Source organism: Protopterus annectens, chromosome 8.part0 (genome assembly GCF_019279795.1).
Source record: "Protopterus annectens isolate FY-2018-M chromosome 8.part0, PAN1.0, whole genome shotgun sequence".
Lineage (NCBI taxonomy): Eukaryota > Metazoa > Chordata > Ceratodontiformes > Protopteridae > Protopterus > Protopterus annectens.
In genome coordinates, this window is record NC_056741.1 from 1,383,602,515 (window position 1) to 1,383,625,325 (window position 22,811).

The following is a 22,811-nucleotide window of genomic DNA, read 5'->3' on the forward strand; positions in this document are numbered from 1 at the left end:
CTAGTGCCCTCGCAACAGATTATATTCCTGGGTGCCAGCTTAAACACAACGGCCCAGATGGCTTACCTCACGCCAGACAAACAAGTTCAACTAGCTCAATATTTTCAATTACTGGCAAAAAAGTCACATCTCCCTGCAAGAAAAATTATGCAGGCCTTGGGATTCATGGCATCCTGCATACTACTAATACCATATGCCAGACTGCATATGAGGAAATTACAATGGTAACTAAAAAGTGTTTGGACTCAACATTCTCACAGTTTAGAAGCAGTAATACCAATGATTCCCTGCCTACAACAGGAGTTTCGATGGTGGGCACAGGCATGTCACCTAAACAAGGGTCATTACTCAACCCACAGCCTGGCAATCTCTAACAACAGATACTACGGATTACTCCTGGGGAGCACACATGGCAGGAAAATGCATTCAGGGCAAGTGGACCACAGACCAGATGCATCTTCACATCAATCAAAAAGAGATGTTGGCTGTTCAAAATGCCCTAACAGCTTTCAAGGACCTTTTGCATCCAGGACAATTATTACTAAAGACAGACAACACCACAGTAATGTGGTACATAAACAAGCAAGGGGGCACTCATTCTTATCCCCTCTGCAGGCAAGCCTTGACCTTATGGAACACAGCTGTAATGTATCAAGTTCACCTGCAAGCACAATTCCTGCCAGGAAAGAAAAATACTCTGGCAGACGATCTAAGCAGAAATATCATGGACCCTCACGAATGGAAATTGAATCCACAAATCTTCAGCATGGTAACGCAAAAATGGGGATGCCCAGACATAGATCTTTTTGCCTCCCCACTGAATTGCCAACTACAAAAATTCTGCACAAGGACTTATCACAAACAAGCATGGAAAGTGGATGCTCTTTTGTTCAGCTGGAAAAACCTGAAAGTTTATGCCTTCCCACCACTGCCTCTCCTTTCAAAGGTACTCCTAAAAGCCAGACAAGAAAAACCACAGATGATCCTGATTGCTCCAGACTGGCCATGCTAGCACTGGTACCCTATCTTAAGGAACTTGGCTCAAGGCCCACCATGGATTTTGCCTCAGATTCCACACTTTCTGACTCAACAAAACAATCCAATCCTGCATGGTCAGATCAAAACCCTAAACCTGGCTGCATGGCAGATACATTAGTCAAACAGGCAAAACCTCTGTCTAAAGCTGTTATGGATGTCATTTTGGAGGCCAGGAGGCCTAGCACCAGGAAAGCTTACTCAGAAAAATGGAAGTGATTCTGCGCCTGGAACCAGGCTCAAAGCCTTGACCCTCTTGTTCCAAACATTCCTCAGATTTTGCAATACTTAACTGAGATGCTGGACAGAGGCCTATCCATCTCATCAATTAAGATCCACGCCTCTGCCATTTCAGCATGCTACAACATGGATCCTCCTTTATTCTCTCATCCTTTGCTAAAGCAGTACCTCAGATGGGCTAAAAACATAAGACTGCCCCGGAGAGCACCAACACCAACTTGGGACCTCAATTTTGTTTTGGAAAAACTGACCCTACCACTTTTTGAGCCAGCCAATACAGCCGATCTAAAATTTTTATCATGGAAAACAGCTCTGCTCCTGGCAGTAACTTCAGCACGAAGAGTCTCAGAGCTACAGGCATTAATGGCAGTGGAACCTTTTATAATTTTTCATCAGGACAGGGTTTCTTTAAGGACAAACCCTACCTTTATGCCAAAGGTGATATCTAGTGTGGCTCTTAACCAAACCGTCCATTTGCCAACTTTTTATCCAAACCCCCAGAATAAAGGGGAGCAACTTCTGCATTCTTTGGACATACACAGGCAGCTACGCTTCTACTTGGACAAAACAAAACCTTTCAGGAAAACTGAGCAACTGTTTGTAGCATATGCTGCAGGATCACAGGGCAAGGCTATCTCAAAGCAGACTATATCCAAATGGATAGGGCACTGTATTTGTTACTGCTGCACACAGCATGGAAAATCAGTCCCAAATACCACTAGGCCACATTCCACTAGGGCAACAGCCACTTCAACAGCCTTTCTCAGAGGAGTACCTACCAAGGAAATTTTGGAGGCTGCAACTTGAGTTCAGTGCACACCTTTACCAAGCATTACCACCTGCCTCTTTACTCTAAATCCAGAGCAGAATTTGCCACTGCAGTTCTGCAGGGCCTCATAGCCAATCTAACTCTTTATAGACCACCACCCAACCTTAGCTTTGGGATTCTACCCAAGTGTAATGACTGCAGCAGTGTAACACGATGAACATAGTACAGTTTTGTACCTATCATAAATGTAGATGTTAGAGTGTTCACACTGCTGCAGTCCAGGTTACCCTCCCTCCATCCCCTCTGAATTAGCTGGACTTATCTATACCTTTCTACCCTATACAACCTTTGTGGTGTATTTGCTTGTAACTGAAGGTATTGTTTTTATTTTATATGTATATTTTTTATTAGCAATATGTATTGCCTACCTATTGGGGGCACCTGACATCTGGGGCAAGAAAAACTGAAGAAAATGGCATCTGATGCATCTTGTATACCCCTGGCGCACTGACTTCAGGGAAGAAGCGACAGCAACCGACGCCGGACCAAGACTTTGGAACTCTGGCCGACTGCGGGGACCGCCTGACGACAGGATAACCCAAGTGTAATGACTGCAGCAGTGTGAACACTCGAACATATGCATTTATGGTAGGTACAAAACTGTACTTTCTGTCAGTTCTAGCTATCAGGACTATTCAACCTGTCCCAGCAGAAGAAATGGGACAAGGTTTTTATTCAAGACTTTTCCTTGTACCCTGAAAAGACTGCTCCTGGCGTCCTATCCTGGACCTCTCTATTCTAAACACTTTTGGTAATTCCAAAATTCAAAATGCTAACACTTCCAACAGCTGCTTCCTACGCTAGGCAAAGATGCCTGGTTAGCAACCTTGGACTTAAAGGAAGCTTACCTGCACATTCCAATAAGGGAATCTTGCAGGAAATACCTACGGTTCAGGGCAGTCTTCATGCACTATCAGTTCTCTGCACTTCCCTTTGGCTTATCTACTGCACCCAGGGTATTCACAAAGTGTCTAGTTCCAGCCATTGCATTTTGCAGGCAGAGAAATATTCAGATATACCCATACTTGGACGATTGTCTGATCCAGGCAGAAAGCCAGGACTTGTTTTTAAAACTTCTGGCATTCGTAAAGAAACTTCTAATCTCACTGGGGTACACCATAAACGAAAAGAAATCTCATCTAATACCCTGCCAACAAATTGTATTCCTGGGAGCATGCTTGAACACAACTTCCCAGATGGCTTTCCTCACTCCAGAGAAACAAGTTTATTTGACAACCTACTTCAAACTACTGGCTACACAAACCCAGCTATCTGCAAGGAAAATTCTGCAAGCCCCTGGGGTTCATGGCCTCTTGCATTCTACTAATTCCATATGCAAGACTGCATATGAGGAAACTACAATGGTATCTAAAAAGCCTATGGTGTCAACATTCTCAGGACCTGCCATCAATGATTCCTATCATTCCTTGTATAAAGACAGAGTTCCTTTGGTGGGCAGAGACCTGCTACCACAACAAGGGGCTCCCTTTCACTCTACCCCCTGCCGTCCAAACCCTGACAACAGATGCATCAGACTATGCATGGGGGGCTCACTTGGCAGGGCAGTGCATTCAGGGCAAATGGAACCCGAAACGGATGCACCTGCATATCCACCAAAAAGAAATGTTAGCTGTACAGAATTCCTTGACAGCCTTCAAAGACCACATTCTTCCAGGACAATTATTGGTAAAGACAGACAACACCACTATTATGTGGTACATAAACAAGCAGGGGGGAACGCACTCGTACCCTCTCTGCAGACTAGCCATGGCTCTGTGGAACACAGCCTTGAGCTACCAAGTGCACCTACAGCCTCAATTCCTGCCAGGCAAGCTAAAGTCTCTGGCAGACGACCTAAGCAGAAATCTCATGGACCCATACGGATAGAAACTGGAACCAAAAATATTTAACCTCTTGAGGAACAAATGGGGCACTCCAGAGATAGACCTGTTTGCCTCCCCTCAGAACTACCAATTGGACAAATTCTGCACAAGGACTTCCCACAGTCAAGTTTGGAAAGTGGATGCCCTGTCCTTTACCTGGGAAAGCCTCTCAGTTTAAGCCTTTCCTCCTCTGCCTCTCCTCTCGAAGGTTCTGCTAAAGATCAAACAGGACATGCCAAGGACAATACTGATTGCACCAAACTGGCCACGCCAACACTGGTACCCCCTCTTGCAGAGTATGACACTGCTGGAACCATGGCACTTGCCTCAGTGCCCTTCCCTGCTATCCCAGCAGACGGGCCAGATTCTGCACCCTCAGCTTCAAACCCTGAACCTTGCAGCCTGGCTAATTCCTTGAGTGCTCCAATAGCATCCCTCAGTAAGCAGGTGCTAGATGTCATTCTGGAGGCAAGGAGGCCTAGTACTAGAAAATCCTATGCTGAAAAGTGGAAAATATACTGTTCCTGGAGCCAGACTCAGGGGATGGGCACAGCTGTGCCCAGCTTACCTCATATACTTCAGTACTTAACAGAAATGCTCCACAAGGGCCTATCCTTCTCGTCAATTATAATTCATGCCTATGCCATTTCAGCACATTATAATACCGAACCACCCCTCTTCCCTCACCCCCTGCTTAAGCAATTCCTTAGAGGGGCCAAAAATTTAAGACCCCCCCCCAGGAGAGCCCCCACACCAGCCTGGGACCTTAACTTTGTATTGGGAAAGCTCACTTTCCCTCTTTTTGAGCCAGCTGCAACTGCAGAGTTGAAATTCCTTTCTTGGAAAACAGCCTTCCTTCTAGCCATCACTTCAGCAAGAAGAGTGTCTGAATTACAGGCCCTCATGGCAGTGAAGCCCTTCATTATCTTCCATGCAGACAGGGTTTCCCTCGAGACCAGTCCTTCCTTTATGCCCAAGGTGGTGTCTAGTGTGTTCCTTAATCAGTCCATTCATTTACCTACCTTTTTCCCGAATCCACAAAACAAAGGTGAGCGAATACTGCACTCTTTGGATGTGCACAGACAACTTAGATTTTATTTGGACAGGACTAAGTCTCTCAGAAAATCTGAGCAGCTGCTAGTTGGCTTTGCTACAGGAGCAGAGGGGAAGGCCATTTCAAAGCAAACCATTTCTAAATGGATAGCCCATTGCATTCATTTCTGCTATAAGCACCATGGAAAACCTACGCCACAGGGGATAAGATCACATTCCACCAGGGCTGCATCTACCTCTACAGCCTTTCTCAGAGGTGTCCCTACCAAGGACATCCTAGAAGCTTCTACCTGGAGCTCTGTACATACCTTCACTAAGCATCACCACATGCCTATTTTTTCTAGATCCAGAGCTGGTTTTGCTACTGCAGTCTTGCAGGGCTTAATAGCTGGCCCTAATGCTCTGATAACTTCCTCCGCCCTTCCTTAGCTTTGGGAATCAACCCAAACGTGATAACTGCAACAGTGAAACATGAAGAACATAGTACAGTTGTGTACACTTAACATAAATGTAGATGTTCGAGTGTATTCACTATTTCAGTCCTGGTTACTGTCCCTCCAGCCCCCTGACTTCTCTTGGCTCTACATTTCCTCCTTCTTTGGTGTATTTAAGCTTTCTGGTGTATTTGCTTTTTGATGAAGGGGTACTGTAACATATAATTGCTTCCCATTGTGGGGGCAGCTGACATCTGGTCAAGAAAAACTGATGTAATGGCGTCTGCTGCATGTTTTATGCCCCTGATGACCTGACGTCATGGAAGAAAATACAGCATCCAATGCAGGAATCCAAGACTCTGGTATTCAGGCCGGCTGAGGGCTACCTGCAGGCAGATAACCCAAATGTGATGACTGCAACAGTGAATACACTCTGACATCTGTATTTATGGTAGGTATACACAACTGTACCTTTTGCAGAGCTCAGCAGATGGCTTGGATTTGCTTATGTAATAAATGAGAGCATGTGGTATTGACAAAAAGGCAGGAATTAGAGCTGGATGTTGCAGAGTTAAAGATGTTAAGATTTGCACTGGGTGTGACGAGGGTGGACAGGATTAGGAATAAGTATATTAGAGGGTCAGCCCAGGTTGGAAGGTGTGGAGACAAAACAAGAGAGCAAAGATTACGTTGGTTTGGACATGTGCTGAGGAGGGATGCTGAGTATATTGGGAAAAAGATGCTAAGGATGAAGCTACCAGGTAACAGGAAAAGAGGAAGGCCTAAGATAAGGTTTATGGATGTGATGAGAGAGGGCATGCAGGTGTTGGTGTGAGAGAGGGCATGCAGGTGTTGGTGTGACAGAGGAAGATGCAGAGGACAGGAAGAAATGGAAACAGATGATCCGCTGTGGCGACCCCTAACAGGAACAGCTGAAAGATGATGATGAATAAGTGAGAGCAAACTGATTTAAACAAATTAACCAGTAAAAAAGCTCAGCACTGAGCCCTGTTCCAGCAACCTTCAATCACGAGTTCAAACTGCACACTTCTGCCACTAGGGTGCAGGGGACCCTCTCCAACAAAAGATGGCCTGGTGTAATGCTCTTAAGTCATACAAACAGAGCTAGATTCAGCAGGTCTGAATCTAGTCTATGCTACAGCAAACAAAGTGCAATAATTTTAGGGAAAAAAAACAGTTCAAATATGTACGCACAATAAGCCTTCGACCTGCAATTCCCAGCTCAGAAGGGCAGAGTGTTAAACCACAAACCTTCATAATATAAAATAACTGGCCTGAAGCCCAAGTGCTTAAACCAAAACCAAGAGGCTTAGAATAACAGTTAAAATGTAATCAGGCTGTGAACAAGCAGTAATAAATGCAACAGAATAAATGCAGTCGAACTCTTAAGAACAAGCAGCAAAAGCAAAGTAATAAAATAGGAAGAGAAACAACTACAGTAAAAGCAGCTGAATAAAGTGCATTTTTTTAAGTTAAGTGGGAAGGGAGTAAACAGAAGATAATTCAAGGTTAAGAAACTAAGCGGGTGGCCCTTTCCAGATGATCTCTCTGTGGTCAGCAGAGTGAGCTGATGACATGGGACTGGGAGGAGTGTCTAATAGTAGATTTATAGTAGGGGTGGGCAACTTAAAAGTCACCAAGTTTAACAACACAACAACAATTGGGAGAGTGGGTGGGAAAAATAAAATGCAGACAGAGATGAGCAGTATTCAGGCAGAGTACAACAAGCATGCCAAACAAACACTTCAGCTAAATAGAGATATTTCTTACTAAAAGACTAAATGTGGTATGGTACGAGGGCTCATGGATGAAGTATTCGTTTTTGAGAGGGCTGAGATAGCTTGTTCCATTGTAATTTAAAGGTGTGGCTGGGATTGTAGATCCTGTGGAACAACTATAATTGTGGGTATAGTAACATTTGCTCTCACTTTGTTAGCTAGGATGTTTGCTATTTCCTTTGGGTCATAGAGTGTAATGTTATTGTGGACCAGCTCTGAATGTTGTTTAGTACCCATATTTGTGAGGACCTTATCAAGGATTTTGGGACCTCTAGTAAGATGGGTGTCTACTTGTAAAAGAATTAGCATTTATAATGTCAAGGAAGTGTTAAGCTTGCTGACCACTGGCAATATAGGTTAGCTGGTTTATTGATAGGTATTTGAAGTACCCCAGTAAAAAGGCTTTGGGTTTAATGTGAATTTCAGCTAATGTGTTATAGCAATCATGGATAGAAGAGGATGTAGTGGGTATTCTGTAGTTAGCTATGAAGTGGAAATTCGTCTTTTTTATGATGATTTGTACTTCTGGTAGTTCAAATGTGGTGTTCCTAGGAATGTGCCGTGAGGTGGTGGGTGATATCTTTGACAAACACTGATACTCACTAACAGCTGCCAGTAGGTCTGAAAATGTGATAGGAATGGATGGAGTACTTTCATTCCTCTGTAACCATGTTTCTGTAACTACACTTGTATGAATATGTTCAAGTTGCAGGCGATCTTCAAATTTGGGCATATTTTTAACACTCCTAGCATTGACTAGAGTCACATTAATGTGTTCCAAATAAGAAGTTAATAGGTTGAAATGTTCATCAGGTGAACTCTGCCTAAAAAGACACTATGGAGGTTACAAAGGCTTTAGCTCAAATGCAAAATCCTTTGTAAAAGAGGTAAAGAGTATCCCTGTCAAATTGGAAAGCCAACACATAATGCGTCCCCATAGAATGATACAACTACAAATATGGCCATTCTGGCTTTCAGACACTTTACTACTCCTGCTGGCAGCAGGTGACTCACTCATTTCCAGACCTTTGCTTTGTGAAATACAACTTTTTTACAATGTTATTCTGCTTTCCTTATAGGTATATTTGACATGGATGTTAATTTTACAGTGCAAGTTAAGTATTGTGTCCTATATTCATGTCTGTTGGCTAAAAGAGATGACATGTTATTTAACTGGTACTGAATGTAGCGCCTGTGAAAGCAGGTTTATCAGGGGCAAGTTGCAGATCTGTTTAATTGACGTGCATAAGTTCAGAAATCCACAATTATGATATCTCTGTGCAGGGTTATATACCATGTGGTTTTGACCATGGATGTGTGATGTATTATAGTACTTTTGCTTGATGATTTTTAAAAACGGTTATTCTCATTCTCATTACGGGTAATTATTGACCATGGAATGGGTAAGGCCAATTTATAACTTATTGAGAAAGCCTATTTCAAGCATAAAAATGGAAATTGGCTAGGCTTAAAATTGCACATAAGGGCAGCTAGTCTGGTACTAACCAGTGGACCTGTAAAAACAGAGGATTTATAAACAAGGAGTTATTTCTGCTGGAACATTAGATGTTCTTCGTGTTTCCCTGCTGCAATCATCATATTTGGATTATCCCTGCCAGGGTAGCGCTCGGCCGGCATGAATACCAGAGACTTAGTATTTCTGCGTCTGTTGCTGTCACTTGAGGACTGACGTCAGGTCGTCAGTGTATAAAGTAAGGCAGCTAATGCCATTACATCAGTCTTTCTTGCCGTGGAGCCCAAAGCATAATCAGTTTGCACGAGTGCCAGTCTGCCGCTACCTGAGTTTTCATTTCAAAATTGAAGTTGAAGTCTTCTAAAGCTAAGTACCCCGTTGGGGATCCTTTTTTCTTGCACTAACCGATATCAGAAAAAGTTAATAATTGTCTCGCCTGTGGCAAGTAAATACCACACAGAGACTTCCATTCTTACTGCGTCACTTGTCTAGGCCCAGACCACGATGTCCCCCATTGTCTCTACTGTGCTTTAACGTCAGAACTATTCATCGTTGGGCCCTTATTGTAGCCCGATATTTTCGTTTACAGTCCTCGAATTCCGATATGGCTTTGGTAAGCCATCCAACAGCAGATCTTATGAAAAACATAAAGATAAAGACAGACAGACCGCACAGGTCCAAACCTTCTGACGATGCTTCTGTTAAGATAGTTGTCAGTCCTCCAATACTCAGTGAGGTGCTTTCGCAGCCCCTGATGCCCACTTCAGTTGATTTGCAGGCCACTACCGAGACCCTTTCGGAGTCTGGTATGCCGCAAAACTCTTCTTTGTCAAAGGATCCTGCCGTCGTCTCTACCTTGGATGGGTCTGGAGCCACTGAGCAGGCATTGGCTTCCGAGGAAGTCCTTCACACCACCGTATCTCGACACAAACCGATGTCTTCTTTCGTGATGACCGTTCTTTCGAAAACAACTGAGTTCCTTAGGCCAGGGCTTGAAACACACCCAAGAAACTGACTACCCACTCTCAGGTGCCTGCTACCTTGCCTCAGTCTCAAATGCTTAAAATGGCAGAAGACCTTATCATGCTGATCAGGGGAAGCCAAGCTACCCCCTCAAAAAGGAAAAGAGATCTGTCCCCAGTATTTTTGTCTGAACAAGAGTCAGATGAATCTGATGTATCTGACTATGAAGACATGCAGCCCCTCTCCACTTATGAGGATTCTGATGCAGAGGAATCCATTCCTTCAGCCTCTCCCCCAGAGGAATTTTCCTTTGGGGAAACCCTGCATACTTTAAGGGTGAATTTCCAATGGGAGAGTCAGGACTACCCTCTGTCTAAAAAGAGACTCAGGGAATTCCTAGATCTTCCGCAAAAGAAACCCTTGGCCATCCCCCCTAGTCCTAGATGTGGTGGATTATGTTTTCCTTGGAATCCAGCTTGACTCTTGACACCCTACCTCCTTGTTTCCTGCTTGGGCAGAATCTAAAGATTTACAAGACTTTATGCATTCTGCAAGTTAAGTAACTAAACACACTTAGCACTGTGGTTCTGATGCCCTAGAAGCTTCTTACAGGGCAGCAGTCACTGGATCTGTCATTAGAAGACATGCATAGCTTAAGGAACAACCCCTGTCAGACCATGTCAAATCTAAATTTTTGGATGCCCCCTTGCACAAAGATAACTTATTTGGCACTAAGGCAGAAGAGGTCTTAAAAAAGATGGAAGAAAAAGCAAAATCTATGCAAACAGTTAAAGATTTATTACAGGTCCAGCCCCCTAGGTTCAGCACGCATTTTCCCTCCAAGCACTGGTCTTTTCCTGCTCCGGGTATACAGGCCCAGCCTAGGCCCCGTGGAAAAAGACGCCCCAGACAGCAGCCCCAGGGAGTGCAGAGATCTAAGCAGTGGACTACCTCCACTTCAAAACCAGGGAGTTCTAAGCCTCCCCCTTATGGTAAGAACTCACAATGACTCACCTCCTCCCAACCTCCCCTCTGCCCACCTTCACTTACCCCTAGGAGGAAAACTCTCCTTTCAATCAAGCACCTGGGCCACCGTTGCCAAGGACCAATGGGTTCTGAACATTATGTCTCAGGGATACAAATTCTCCTTCCACACCCTTACAACCCCCAGAAGGGTTCCCAGATCTCCCACCAAATCATTGGGCAGAGGCTCAAAAGCAAATCCATTCCCTGCTCTCTTTGAGGGCAGTAGAGCATGTTCCTGCGGAACAGATAGGCTAAGGCTTGTACTCCAGACTTTTTTTGGTGCCCAGAAAAGAGGGCACCTGGCGCCCCATCCTCGATCTATCCATTCTAAACCCCTTCCTAGTGATCCCAAAATTCAAAATGCTCACCCTCCAGCAGCTGCTACCCATGCTGTCCAAGGACGCTTAGCTAGCCACCCTGGATCTAAAAGAGGCCTAACTCCACGTTCCTATCAGGGAATTGTGCGGAAAATATATCCACTTCAGGGCAGAATGTCAACACTTTCAATTCTCTGTGCTTCCCTTTGGCTTATCTACTGTTCCCAGAGTTTTCACAAAATGCCTGGCTCCGGCCATTGCCTTTTGCAGACAAAGAAATATTCAAATTTACCCCTACTTAGATGACTGCCTTATTCAGGCAGACAGCCAGGAAATGCTGCTCAAACACCTGGCCTATGTAGAGAGCCTACTAACCTCCCTTGGGTAACACAATCAGTGAAAAGAAATAAAACAGGTGCCCACCCAAAGGATAATCTTTCTGGGAGCAAGTCTGGACACAGCATACCAGATGGCATACCTTACACCAGAGAAACAAATTTTCGTGTCAGCCTACTTCTCTCAACTGGCCACCAGGCCCCAGCTTTCTGCAAGGAATATCCTGCAAGCTCTGGGATTCATGGTGTCCTGCGTACTCCTCATTCCATATGCCAGACTGCATATGAGGAAACTTCAGTGGTACCTAAAGAATGTTTGGTGTCAACACTCTCAAGACCTGGAACCTCTTCTACCTATAATTCCTTGCCTCAGAAAGGAATTTCTTTGGTGGGCAACAGCATGCTCCCACAACAAGGGACTGCCCTTCTCCCCACATCCCACCGCCCAGACCCTCACCACAGATGCATCAGACTACGCTTGGGGGTGCACACCTGGACAGCAGGTGCATAGAGGGCCAATTAAGCCCACAGAAAATCCCTCTGCACATCAATCAAAAAGAGATGATGGCTGTGCAGCACGCCTTGATAGCTTTCAAATCCCTTCTCTGTCCAGGAGTTCTCCTGATCAAAACAGACACCACCGTGATGTGGTACATCAACAAGCAGGGAGGGACTCACCCCTACCCTCTATGCAGGCTGGCCATGACCCTTTGGCTCACAGCCTCTTCCATGCAACTACACCTGTTAGCACAATACCTACCAGGCTCTCTCAACTCCCTGCCAGACCAATTAAGCAGAAAGTTTTGGACCCACACGAGTGGCACCTCAACAGAAGTACCTTCTTCCTAATAACTCAGAAATGGGGAACCCCAAAGGTCGACCTCTTTGCCTCCCACACCAGCCATCAGCTCAGGAAATTCTGCACCAGAGAGCATCACTGCATGGCTTGGAAAGTGGGATGCACTGTCCTTCCCTTGGGTCAACCTTTTGGCCTATGCCTTTCCTCCCCTATTTCTCATCACCAGGGTACTGCTCAAAATAAGGGAGGAAAAAACAAGGACCATTCTTATAGCTCCAGACTGGCCCTGACAGCACTGGTAACCATTGCTGTGCAGCCTGTCCCTACTGCCTCCATGGCATCTTCCTCAGATTCCAAACCTCCTAACCCAGAGGGAAGGGGAATTCATGCATCCCCAATTGCATACACTCAGTTTGGCAGCTTGGCTTATTCCCTAACCCTGAACCAATCTGCCATCCTCAGTAAACAGGTTCTGGATGTTATCCATGAGGCCAGACGCCCTAGCACCAGAAAGTCTTATGCAGATAAATGGAAAAGGTTCTGCACCTGGATCCAGGCTAAGGGGGCCAATACGGCACAGCCCTCCATACCTCTCACCTGGATTACTTAGCTGACCTACTACACAGTGGTCTCTCTCTCTCCTCTATAAAAATTCATGCCTCTGCTATTTCTTCTCATTTTCCTACTGAGCAGCCCCTTTTCTCACACCCTTTGATCAAACAGTTCCTCAGAGGGGCTAGCAACTTGAGGACCCCCAGAAGGGCACCAACAACAGCTTGGGACCTTAACTTTGTCTTGGAAAAGCTCACCCTGCCTCCTTTTGAACCAGCTTCTTTTGCAGATCTAAAATTTCTCTCCTGGAAGACGGCCTTCCTTCTGGACATCACTTCAGCCAGAAGAGTCTCTGAGCTGCATGCACTCATGGCTGTAGAACCCTTCATCATCTCCATACAGACCGGGTATCCCTCAGAACTAACCCATTCTTCATGCCCAGGTGGTGTCCAATGTGGCTCTCAACCAATCCATTCATTTGCCCACCTTCTTTCCTAATCCCCAGAACAAGGGAGAAAGGATTCTTCACACTCTAGATGTGCACAGACAGCTCATATTATGTCTGGACTGGACTAAATCCTTCAGAAAGTCTGACAAATTGCTGGTTAGCTTTGCTACAGGAGCAGAAGGCAAAGCCATCTCCAAGCAAACCATTTCCAAATGGATAGCACACTGCTTCCATTTCTGCTACAAACAGCATGGTAAGCCTCCCCCCAAGGGGTTCAGGACACACACCACCAGAGCAGCTTTCCTCAGAGGAGTGCCCATCAGGGACATCATTGAGGCTGCCACCTGGACATTTCTTCACACTTTTACCAACCATTACCACCTGCCTCTCTTCTCCAAATCCAGGGCAGGGTTTGCCTCGGCTGTCTTGCAGGGCATCATAGCCAGCCCCTAGCTTCCTTGACTGCCTCCACCCATTTCCTCAGCTTTGGGAACCTACCCAAATGTGATGACTGCAACAGTGAAACATGAACATAGTACAGTTGTGTACACTTACTATAAATGTAGATGTTAGTGTGTGTTCACTGTTGCTGTCCTGGTTTCCCTCCCTCCACCCTCCTGTTTTCTCTTTCTCCTTTTGTTACCATTCTTCCTTGTTGTTTTCCTTTCCTTACAAGGGACATATTGATAGTTATTTTCCACAGGTGGGGTTCTTCCACCAGAACCTGGCCTCCTACTTTGGGGGCTCCTGACAGGTTAGGGCAAGAAAAACTGATGTAATGGCATCAGCTGCCTTACTTTATACCACCGACGACCTGACATCAGTCCTCAAGCGACAGCGACCGATGCAGAAAAACTAAGTCTCTGGTATTTGGGCTGGCCGAGGGCTACCCTGGCAGGGATAACCCAAATGTGATGACTGTAACAGTGAATACACTCTAGCATCTACATTTATGGTAAGTGTACACAACTGTACTTTTTTCATAAGTTGATCCTAGGCTGACGACCACTAGGGCCCTTACAAGCCTAGCCACTCGCACTAAGCCATTTGGATTACTGAGTGTCATGGATATCTATACATTTGGGAGGCATGTTAGTAGTGCAGTAACTAAGGATTTGTTGGGGGGGGGCATTAGTTTAGGATAAAACATTTCTTATTGATGGCCTCACTCCATAAGGGACATGATCCAGCATGGAGTAAACTTTACAATTTCTTATCCAGTTGTCAAGGTTTCATTTGAATAGGGTCAGGGATGTACTCTGTTTTACATGGACAAGGAGCCTAATCCATAGTGTGGGGATCCTTTGGGACACGTATCTATTCCTCCAGCACATTTTGTTTGTCACAGGTGAAGTTCAGATCTCTGGATCTAGTGTTTCTCATGCTGTTTGTTTTGTGTGTATGCGCAATTGATCATCAAGGCTGGTTCTCAGGAAGCTCAGGAAGCCAGACAAAGATCCCCTGTCAGCAGCATGTAGGAGACTGACCCCTCTCAGCAGCCTGTAGGAGACTGTCTACAGTGACAGAGCTTTTAGGTGATCATTGTGGGACAAGGGTGTTCATGCCCTTAATTCACCTGGTGAGAAGCCTTTGTGGGCATTTCAACTGTTGCAAGTGTCTGGTTAGATGCACACCAAAGGGGGCATTGTGTTTAATGAAAGGTCTTATAAGGGCCAAGTAGAGTGGTACTGACCTGGATTTCATACCCTTACCTAGAAATTGGGTGACGTAGAATGATTTTATTATTATCTTGGCTGCATGTTGATCAAGTGCCAGATTGCAGTCTACATGTGTTCCCAGATCCCTTACTATTAGGTCGACTCTAAGGAGTGTTTTATAGATGGCGTAATTAACTTGGGTTGACAGTTTGCAGAAGGACATTATAATGCATTTTTTACCATTGAATTTTAGGCCGTATCTTTGTCTAAGTCATTTGTTTGTGCTAAACCCTCTTGCAAGATGTTGATGTCCTGGGGGAATATATAATAGCTCCCACTTTACAGTCATCTGTGATCTTGGTGAACCAGAGGCCTTGAATGTTAGCAGTGACTTCTGAGAAGTAGATGCCAAACAAGAGCAGGCACAGCACGGAGCCCTGGGGTGCTCTGCTGGTGACCGGTCTCTTGGTGGAGGTGGTGTCACCTATCCTGGCTTCTTTTTCCAGCTGGCAATCCATTGAGTTACGTAAGGATTAATGCCTAGCTCAGAGAGTTTGTCAAGAATGCCTGAGTGGGGTATCATATCAAATGCGTTAGCCAGGTCAAGATAAGCAGTATGCACAGTTTTACCCTCATCCATTGCCTTGATGAGCCTCTCAAAGAAACTAACCAGATTAAGTAGGCATGACCTTCCCTTAATGCCAGACTGTTATAGGTCCAGTGTCTGCAGGTGGCAGTGCCCTTGTTTATTATTTCCATGATAATTCATTCCATGGCTTTGGCATATTAGACTTGTTAGAGGGATGGGTCTGTAGTTCCCTGGGTCAGTTAATGGTCTGCCCTTATGGAAGGGAATGACTGTTGTGGTCCTCCATTTACTTGGCACATAACCTTTTTCAACTCTTTAGTTGAAGAGTGCCTCAACAAGTCTTGATAGGTCACGTTTGACTGTTCAGGAGGTAACCGGGGATGTTTGTCAGGACCAATTAAGGCAGTGTTCTTGACTTCAAGTGCCATTAGCACCTGGTCCTGCTTATAGCTGGGGAAAGTATGTTGGAGGGGGTTTCACTTGATGGAACTGGAGTGGGTGGTGGTCTAAATTTATCATCCAGTAGATTTGCTATGTCACCCTTATAAGTGATAGTACCATTCTGCACACTGCTGTGTGTTACCTTTAAGGTCCTGACATAGCTGAAGAAAGCCTTAGGGTTGTCCTAATCTGCAAGAGTATACTGACCTCATAGGTGGCCTTGTTGGACTTGATTGGACTTATTAGTTTCTTTTTTAATTGTGTAATAGAGTACTTGTGCTTAAGGGAGTTGTTCCTCCTGATTGTGGCCATGAATTTTATTTAATTATATTCCCTGTTTAGGCGAGGATTCCACCCGAGGGGTTTGTTTTTATTGTTTTGGGTTTATTTCTGGTAGGCACGGTAGCCTAGATGCAGATTCACATGTTTGTATAGGGACTGTGAATAATTCTGCATAGGTACCTGTGATCTTTGGTTTAGGGGAGGCTTTTTTTACAAACTGTTACTTAATATGATGATGTCTGCCTTAATAGACTGTTTTAATTTTTGTAATATATTTTGTAATATATTTTGTGTGATGTTTCCAGAAGTATTGAACCTCACCTTTCTTTTTGTTTTGCCCAGGTTATGGAGACAGAACGGATGATTTACCTTGTGACAGAATTTGCTAGTGGTGGAGAGATATTTGGTAAGTGCATTTACTACAGCCTTTAATGTAATAGGCACTAGCTGTTAACTTAATTTGTATTCCGGTTGGCCCAGTAATTTTATTTGTGAACATGGAGCATTTTTCTGCTTGAACAGCAAGTGTGTGGATAAAATATAAAACGGCTTAAAATCAGTTTTTACTTCAGTTCATTTCTTCTGTTAATGAATTAAGATTGAATCTTTTAACTTTGGATGACACTGGCATTTGAAAATGTTCCTTGTATCATAATGATCTGTTTTCTTATTTTAATTTCTTAAAACATCTCTATACCTTGCAGTGAAAATACAATCATGTGCTTTATTGTCTAATTGGATAATGTAGTACATTGTGTTAAGACGTTAGAATTTGCAGTTGTCATTACTGATTGTGCTCTAAAGGCTGAAGAAAAAAATCTGCTGTTTGTGCAATTGTCTAGCTGTTACTACATTGCTAAAATGTTTCTGATACCTGAAGTAATGATATTGTTTACCTTTCCTTAAATTTTCTTGTTGTTTTATAAGTTTTCTAAATAGTTTTTGGTCATTTGTTAGCATTTAAGAGACAGCGGTGGTAGTTCTGTGGCAGAGAACAAATTGCTGCGGTTTTCTGAAAGTAGTCATGTGCTTAAGTCCTAGCTAATATTATGTTGGCCTTTTAGTTTTTTTCTGCTTGGATAAGACAGCTCTTGAGTGCTGATCCAATCCACATGATGCAACTCTTTACTAGATAGACTCTTCCAGTTTCAAATTCTCCACAAACAACCTTGTCATTCTTGCACTTATTCAGTGACTGTTGTATTGTAGCTGTCTACTGTTGGATGCATGCCCTGTGCTATCTTGGATAATTGGAACTTGTCTTTTTTCTTCTTGTCTTTACTTTTATCCCCTTTTGTACTAAAAGTACAAGCTGTCTTGTAGTAAATCTTTAAGCCATTTTACTGTGATACCATAAATATATTCTTATTGAACCGTTAAGTGCTTAAACATTTTTTCTGAATTCCTTTACTGTATTCTTGGATTACAAGTAGATCAGCCAGCTTATCCACTCTCAATTTACCAGCCTTGTAGCACTTGGTATACTCAGGCATTATAACACTTGCCTGATACTCATCATTATGTGTATGTGAGACATGCAAGTACTTAGCTAAATGTAGACGTTTTCCTCTCACAAACTGTGAGTGACATAAACCACCACTACATGCCACACAGATTCATAGCAAACTGTCTTAAGTACTTGTTTTTAAAAAGCCCCTGCCTAAGCCTCCAAGACCAAGTAAGTCTAGGACTCTGCGTAAGTCAAACACAATACCTGTTACCACTGACACGGTAAAGGGTCAGCAAGTAATAATCTAGTACACCCAGACACTGTTGTAACAAAAACTGTACAAGTGAGTGTATTAGTGATTGATGACTCCATTGTCAGACATACTGACCCAGCTCTCACAAGGCTGGACAAAGAGGGTGGCATTGAGTTTCAGGAGCAAAAATCTCAGACATATCAAGGACTCCAAAGACTGTAAAGCCAAACCAATATCATTATGACATAGGTTCCTAGATAATAACCAAGCTATTAATCTGTGAAGATTTTAAGAAGCCTAACTTGATATTTCCTTGATAGTTTTTACCCCTTACGTTTTGCATTCAGATAATCCAGACATGGGCCAAACAAGGATATGTTGGGACATGGTAGTGGTCTATGTGGATGTGAACTACCAGGTATGTAAAACCCCAAGGGATATGCAGAGACATATGACTGCGCTCTGCATGCATGTCATAAATGCAAGTAAGACTTTGGTTTTCAGAAGAATCCTTCATTACTTCTAGAATGCCAAAGTACAGTGAAAAGGTTGACTTCAACAATTGAGTATATAAGTGATACTCTATGGAGAACCAGCATCTGTCAGCATGGGACAAGATGCTAGACGGCAGTACATGCTTTGCCGAGGATGGGTCACACTTCTCTGTGTTCAGTAAATTACTGCTGCAGTAGCCTTGGCTGTATGAGTTAGATCTTGCCTAGGATGTAACAACTAGCCAGCTTTCACACTTAAGGACACCTGCCAAACATCCAGACTACCTGACAGTTCAAGCAGGGCTGGAGAAAATCAGTGGTCAAGGCTCCAAGTCCTTCAGAGTTTTTTGCTCCTCTTGCAGGCTTTTGAGGATCAGTGGTCGGCTAGGTTTACTCCATTGCTGGTCTGGTATAGTCCCTTCTGGGGAATAACCTTCCACAATTTTATGACTAAAACCTTTTCTGAGAAGAACTGTTTTTTTTTTTTTTTTTTTTTTTTGCTAATAATTTAACTGATTTTTGGACCGTCACTTGACGCATCTGTCATGTCATGTTGTTTTCTGGTGAAAACACTCCTTTTTTGATACTTGACATTTACTGACTGCTGGTGTCACCATTAACTGGATTTCATGTTTTTTTTCTCAGCTTTATCATGGAACTGCTTACCAGTTCTTTGTTTTACTTTTCTCTCCTCACAAAAATGAAGACAATTATTCACTTTCCTGAAAATTTCCAGTTTGATGAACGGGGAATACATTTTGAAGGAACAAATTTTTTCTCCGTAGGCAACTGGTTCTTTGAAGATGGTATTTCTTTTGATTTTCCCTATGAAGAATTTTCTTTTTCTGAAACAATCTTTAGGAGGGACACTTTTTTTTTTAATGGGCACAAAATAACATTACAATTTTTAAAAAAAAAAAAAAAAAAAAAAAAAAAAAACGTTTTTACAGCTGAAACTTCTTCAGTCTACTACTGTGTTCTCCTTGTTCTTCCACCCTTGGAGGAATTTTTTATTGCATCCTGCAGCCTCTAAAAAGGCAGATACATTGTATAAAATTCCTCATTCTTAAATATATTTGTTTTCAGATCCCAGGTTTAACCCTGCAGTGATTTCCTTTCTAATCATTCTGTAGCTAAATATTTTTTAAATGCTAATCCCCTGCCCCCCTCCAACAAGGATGGGAAAGCTTTTAATAGCTATGGGAAATGTGTTTTTTCCTCTGCAACATTTTTAGTCGTTTTTATTGTTAAGCTCATATGTTAAAAGTTTTTGTTTCCTTGTTTTGAAAATATACTGCTACTTTTCCTTCTTCTGAGGGCAAATTTTGTCTAAATGCTCTTACTGCATCTGTTTCTCAAGTAACCAAACATTCTTTGAAATGTACTTATGACTTAGACAATGCCTTTTCCAGATAATCAGATACTGGGCCTGTGATGAGGTTTTCATGGTTACATTCTTTAAATTTGCCTGAAGATGTTAAAGCTGAAGTATTGATCCCCTGGTATGTGGACCATCTGCAGCTGAGGTTCTGATAAAAATGGGACGAGAAAAGGAAACTGTTTCGGGAATGACTTGTATGTTTCAGCCTTTCTCCAAATTTGTTAGACTTCATCCTTAATTTAGGATTATTTTATAAAAATCAAAAAGCACTCTCTGCAAACTTCTGACACGTAGACAGTAAAAAAAAAAAAAAAAAAAAAAAACCGGCAAGAATGCCCTGGAAAGAAGGGGGAGCCTCTTATAAATAAGGACAGTACAACAGGTCTGAACAACTATCTTCAAATGGTAATGCCTCCCTTGCAATCTTTAAATCTTCACCCAAAATTCACTCTCTCATTTTCTGTATTTGACTACAGATCATCTCGTACAAACTGGTGCTGTCCATCAAGGGTACCGATGGCAATAAGAGTCCCTATCTCCTTTTCAGGTAGCGCACCATGTCAAACTTTTTCCCTCCTCTCATTCAGCATCTGCTGTCTAAAGGGGTAATAGAACCTCTTCTTTCCCTGGCAAGGAAAGATTGTTATTCAAGAATGTTTCTGGTACCAAAGACAGATGTTTCATGGAGAGGTGTCCTAGATCTTTCTTTCCTCTATTAATTTATGTCCCAGATTTCAAAATGCTATCCCTTCACAATCTGTTACCTGTTATTCGCATCCCCCATTTTTTTTTTTTTTTTTTTGTAGCTGTAGATTTAAAGGATGGCTCTTTATCATATTCTTGTAGTCATAGATTTTAAACGTTTAATTTTTTGTATTTAGATTACACTTTCAGCTCTTTACATTACCCTGCTGCTCTAAGGGTGTTCAAGGTGTCTAGATTCAGTGATGGCCAATTGCAGACTAAAATGTATTCAGTTTTCCATATTTTGATGACTTGCTTATATTTTCAGATTCCTTTTCAAAGTGTCAAGAATTTTTCATGTGGGTAAGCTCCTTTGCAGACTGGGTTTCCAGGAGAACATTCAAAAAGTCTTGCCTTATTCCTTCCCTCATGATTGTATTCCTGGGATGTCTTTTGGATACTTCAGTTTGAGGAGCTTTTCTTCCACAGGAAAAAGTAGATCTACATCAGATCTTTTCCTGAGTTTTCCCACTTAGTCCAGTACTTCAGCAAGGTAATTTCTCAGGGTAAATAAATATTCACCACAAAGGCCAAGTGAACAAACCATCACAATAATCATCAAAATTCACTGTTAGTCACAGAAGAAACGTAAATGGAATTAGCATAATAAATTTTTATCTCTGCTTTTGTAAAACACTTCATCAGAATGAAAAAACACAATTTTACACTCTATTTAAAACCCAAAATGTGAAATCAATTACAACTTTAATTACGTGATCGAATACAACAACATTTAAGGGCTATAAAAAGAGATGAAAATAATACCTTCTACAAACATCCTAGAATTTGTATTAATTTTGAAAAGTTTTTGTTCACTATTTTAGAACAGATTAGTGTAGATGAGAGGGGGAAATTTTAAGAGTCAAGTGGAAACCAAAAGCAGTGTTTTGGCAGGTAAGACTTGGTGCAGATACCCCACCAGGTTTGAATGAACATGCAAATATTAAGTGCTTTCTAGAAAACAGGGAGTTAAACGTTTAACTTTTTATAGTATTTATTTTTATTTTTTATTTTATTTTACATTTGTTGACCGGGATAGTCCGACTGGATGCATGTCCATTTTCAGCGGAGGCCCGGGGAGAAAAGCTCCAAGGGTAAGCAGATACAGCATTATATAATACCAGCATTACATATTACAAACAGACTATTTACAGAGATTACATAAGTAAGCAAGTTAAACAAGTTCCACAGGTTACAGTTAATCCTGAGCACAATTAAGGGCTATAAAAAGAGATGAAAATAATACCTTCTACAAACATCCTAGAATTTATATTAATTTTGAAAAGTTTTTGTTCATTGGTCTTACATACTACAAATGGATAATTGCTTTTAATTGAGGTTACTTTCTCAGGGTATTTGGATTCATGGCATCTGTGATTCGTAAGGTACCTCTTGCCAGACTTCGCATGAGAAAGAGTCACTGGTACCTAGGCTCTGTGTGCTCTCAACATCTGCATCTCCTATGATTTAAATTCAAGTTTTGGCATTTGCAGAAGTGAACTAGTGAACTGCTCTGGTGGAGAGACTTTTTTTTTTCTAGAATCCAGATCTCTTTTTCTTCCTTCCAGTACGGTTGGTAACTACAGATGTCTCAGACATATTTCTTTGGCAGCGGCGTCTTTGAGAGTAAAAGTGTAGGCAGCATCTTTGGAAGAGCACAAACAAGAGAGATGTTTGCAGTAGTGAATGGCCTCAACTCTATCAAGCACCTGTGGTCTTTAGGACCTCTGTAAGTGTTTATGTACCACATCACTGTAGTGTTGTCTCTAAGTGGGTGCCACGGGTGCAGGTGGGGGAGGGGGGGGCCACATCATACCCTGTGTGCAGATTTAGCCATAGATAACCTGAGATACAGCAGTTTACCATAATCTCCCTCTTTGGGCATTTTGCATTCCATCAGGGCAAAACATTGTAGCAGACAAGCTGAGCAGGACCAGGACAAACCTTCACAAATTGAAATGGAATTGGGGGATTTGATCCAGCTGTGGGAAATATGTGAAATACCTGAGATAGAGCTATTCACCTCTGTTCATGAAAATCGGCAAAGATTTGCTCCAGTATCTCCTTGCAAGGAAGCCTGGAAAATTAGATGAATTCTCATTTCCTTGCATGGGAAGGTTCCTGCTTGCCTTTCAACTTTTTCCACTTATGTTCATGGTTATTCTGAAGACTCTAAAGGACTCTGCAAAGATCATTGTGTTGACTCCCTTCTGGTATGGGCAACAGTGGATCTGAAGTCTTCAATTGGTCTTCAACCTGTGGGTTCTCTGATCCAGCACGGATCCGACTCTGCTGCATATCCAGCATCTGATCCGAGCTCCAAGCTCCTCCC

The 22,811-nt window shown here is 42.8% G+C and overlaps 1 protein-coding gene across 1 annotated transcript in view; it reads left to right on the top strand.

The window, feature by feature from the left end:
- SIK3 (SIK family kinase 3) overlaps positions 1-22,811 on the top strand; it is a gene marked incomplete in the record, with an annotated part of 4,425,276 nt that overhangs the window by 764,460 nt on the left and 3,638,005 nt on the right. The window contains 1 exon segment of the mRNA XM_044080968.1: positions 16,500-16,563. Coding sequence (XP_043936903.1) covers positions 16,500-16,563 — 64 coding nt within the window.